This window comes from Anarrhichthys ocellatus, unplaced genomic scaffold (genome assembly GCF_004355925.1).
Source record: "Anarrhichthys ocellatus isolate YVR2014 unplaced genomic scaffold, GSC_Weel_1.0 scaffold570, whole genome shotgun sequence".
Taxonomy (NCBI): Eukaryota; Metazoa; Chordata; class Actinopteri; order Perciformes; family Anarhichadidae; genus Anarrhichthys; species Anarrhichthys ocellatus.
The window spans coordinates 14,856-17,989 of record NW_022280544.1 but is presented as its reverse complement, the minus strand read 5'-3'; the positions used below and the strand labels follow the sequence as shown (position 1 = coordinate 17,989).

At 47.4% G+C, this 3,134-nt stretch overlaps 1 protein-coding gene across 1 annotated transcript in view; it reads right to left on the bottom strand.

The window, feature by feature from the left end:
- Window positions 1-46: 46 nt before the first annotated feature.
- Window positions 47-3,134, bottom strand: part of LOC116376750 (neuromedin-B receptor-like) — a 6,415-nt gene continuing 3,327 nt past the window's right edge. The window contains exon 2 of the mRNA XM_031838219.1: window positions 47-2,529. Coding sequence (XP_031694079.1) covers window positions 2,367-2,529 — 163 coding nt within the window. The 3' untranslated portion in view covers window positions 47-2,366. The remainder of the gene's footprint in view (window positions 2,530-3,134) is intronic.

The following is a 3,134-nucleotide window of genomic DNA, read 5'->3' as shown; positions in this document are numbered from 1 at the left end:
ATCCCCGTGATGCTGAGACCATCACAGGTTAGATCCCTGAGGTGCATCGTGTCGAAGTCTCTGAGTGAACCGCTGAACCCGTCCTCTCTTTTCGTGAGTCCATCTCGATTAAAAATAAAAAAGCTTCCTTTGCTTTTCAACCTCCCAGAGCTAATGACACGTCAGAGTTCTGAGGAGCACACAGATGTCTGTGGACATATTGACAGCCACCAACAGGTGCGTTCAGACACTTTGACAGCCACTTACCGGCTGTAACTTCAGCTCCACTGACACCTGATCGCCTAATTTAAGAGCTAAGAGCCCGGACTGACAACCAGTAGTTAGACGGGCCCGAAGCATGTCCTGCCTCAGCCTTTTTATGTTTCTATTTGAGTTCGGGGGAAACTGCTGCAGTGTGTGTTTTACGCATGTTTATGAGATTCAAGCACACTTTTCCAACACAGATGTGTGAAACGTGCCTGACACTGAAAAACACATCAAACGTTATTAAAGAAGACAAAAACAACATCAAGATGTCATCATGAGTCCGTCACATTATGAAGTGGTGGTTTTGAACATACAACACACTCTTCATCACCTGTTCATGCTAATGCAGCGACACCGAGCGCTCGTCTGAGCTGCAAACAGGAAGCTGTGAACGCCGTCGGCTTCTTCAGCGACTATGAGAGGAACTGCTGCAGGTTCACTGAGCTTGGTCGGGTTTCTTTGGGCTCTCGCAGCACCAGATGCTGGAGCCGTGTCGATCATCTTGTTACCGTGAGAGAGGTCACAGTTAAACACAATCACTCCTCAGTACTTACTGGACATTAAAACATGAAAAGACACTTTCTGAAACTGCAATCAGTCCAAAGATCATCATCACTCGCTCCACCACAACCACATCACCATCGTCCACCTTCGTCCAGTGCGTGTTTCCTTCTCTCTCTTTGTATTCTTATCTTCTCCTGCCTGTAGTCCAGAGTTTCACTGCTTGTTTGCTCTTCTTTATTGTAACCTACATTATGTAGAGCATCTTTGAGAACTAAGAAAAGCATTCTATAAATGTGATGTATTATTGTTATTGATTTGCTTTGGTTGAAGGTAAGTGTCGGTAGCAGGAATATGTCTTATAATGAGAGTTAACCCGAGAAAGTGTGGCTCATCGTCTATGATCGAATGTCTCCATCTCAAACATCCAACCTTTTACAGTGTAATTTGGTAATAATTACAGTACAGGCAAGAATCATCATCATCATCATCATCATCATCATCATGATGATGATGATGATGATGAAGAATAACAAAGACTATTGGTACGATTGCTGTTAATTCATTCCTAATACGTGCTGATGTAACCTGGAGAGCCTTTTAGTTCTTCCATCCAAGCGTACAGCGTAACTTCTATGCAGAAGGAAGTCCTCTATAATACTCGTGATGATTCATGATCGATGGTACCAAAGCACAGCAACCCACACTTCTCTGGCTGAGTGCCATCAATCTGGACTTGTTCACACTCGGCTGCATCCCATTCCAGTGTGCACCAGAGTGTCTGCAGAAAGCAAAGATATAATCCTGAGGTCACCGTACTTGACCCTGTCCGTGAGACAGAGTCAGAGGCGAGGCACGACCCGGCAGGAGCCCGACCCCCCCGCTGGGAATACGCCTGACTTCCTGCCAAGGACACGGACACAACCGTTGGTGATTAACAAAGAGGTTTCCCCTCCACACTGGGAGATATTCTGCTTTAAGAGGCGTTGGGTAGTTTGTTATCTGCTACAACTGTGTTCACTTCATCTCCAACAAAGCAGCAGCAGCGGTTCAGAGAGAGACCAGAGTCCAGCGTAGATCCACCAGTGGTCCCAGCGTTGGTCCTCAGATAAGAGGTGGACGTTGCTCTGCGTCTGCCCATCCTTATCCAGAGGCAGCAGATAAGAAGTCTCCGTCTCTCTCTCTCTGTGGATCAATCGATGATGAGCATTCAGAGAAACAAGCCGTGCTAATGTGGTCACCGTGCTGAGGCCGTCCTCTCAGCCAAAGCACTGTTCACTTCCTCCAACGCCTTCAGTAAGATGGATGCTGTCAGCGAACATTGTGGCTGGAAACATTTTCAGTTTGGGTTTTTTGCTGTTCCCGGTGATGTCTGAACTCGTAGACATATTTCCAAGAGGCAGGTTTTGTTTGGTTGCCAAGTTAAGGATGAATATGAAGCAGTACGGTGTGAAAGGAGCAGCTGGTACAAGCATCCAACCGGTACGAGTCCGGTGCTTTCCTCTATCCATCCAACACTCTGGTCTCAGAGCGGCAGGAGTCCGGTGAGTCCGGTGTTTGCAGAACTCTCGGGATGACGTGAAGCTGATAAAAAAAACACAGACTGGCAGCCTCCCACCTCACAGAGCCACTTCCTGTCTGTTGGCGCTGCCATTGGCTGCCGGAGCGATGATGGCGGCGTTGGGCGTGGTCTTCTTGATGGAGGTGAGGCGGATGTGGGAGGTGCTGTGCATGTAGCTGGCGTGGCGCTCGGGGGGGGAACCTTGAACGCATTGCAGCTGACTGAAGAAGAAGAAGAAGAAGAAGAAGAGTTAATGAGTGAGCCTTGAGAAGTTCAAATATCTTCACTGCAGACTTTAGCCCATTGGATCACATTAATAAGACTGAATCAGGACGTAGTATCAACAGAAATGCAGCATGTGGAAATATTTGGAGGAACATGATCTGCTTCCATTCCAGGTTCCATTATTAAACATGTTTTATCAGTTTCCATTTCGGTAAACTTACATCTTGGACACGGGCTCGTGTTCCAATACTTTGGCTCTGCAAAGGGTTAATAACAGTTAATCACTCTGTAATACGGCATTCAGAGACGTCACATAGAGACCGACAGAACCAGAGCTGGATCGCACCGACAGGACAAGAGACGGTAATAAAGAATGGTATTAAATAAAAGTGAATATGGAAAACAGACAAAGAGGACTGTTAGTCCGTGATGAGATGCACGAGTGACGGATGATTCAGGTTCTGTGTCCCATGAGTCACAGCCGGCTTCTTAGACAGAGACACAAACAAGGGACGCGAACAAGAGATGCGAGCAAGAGACGCGAGCAAGAGACGCGAGCAAGGGACGCGAGCAAGGGACGCGAGCAAGGGACGCGAGCAAG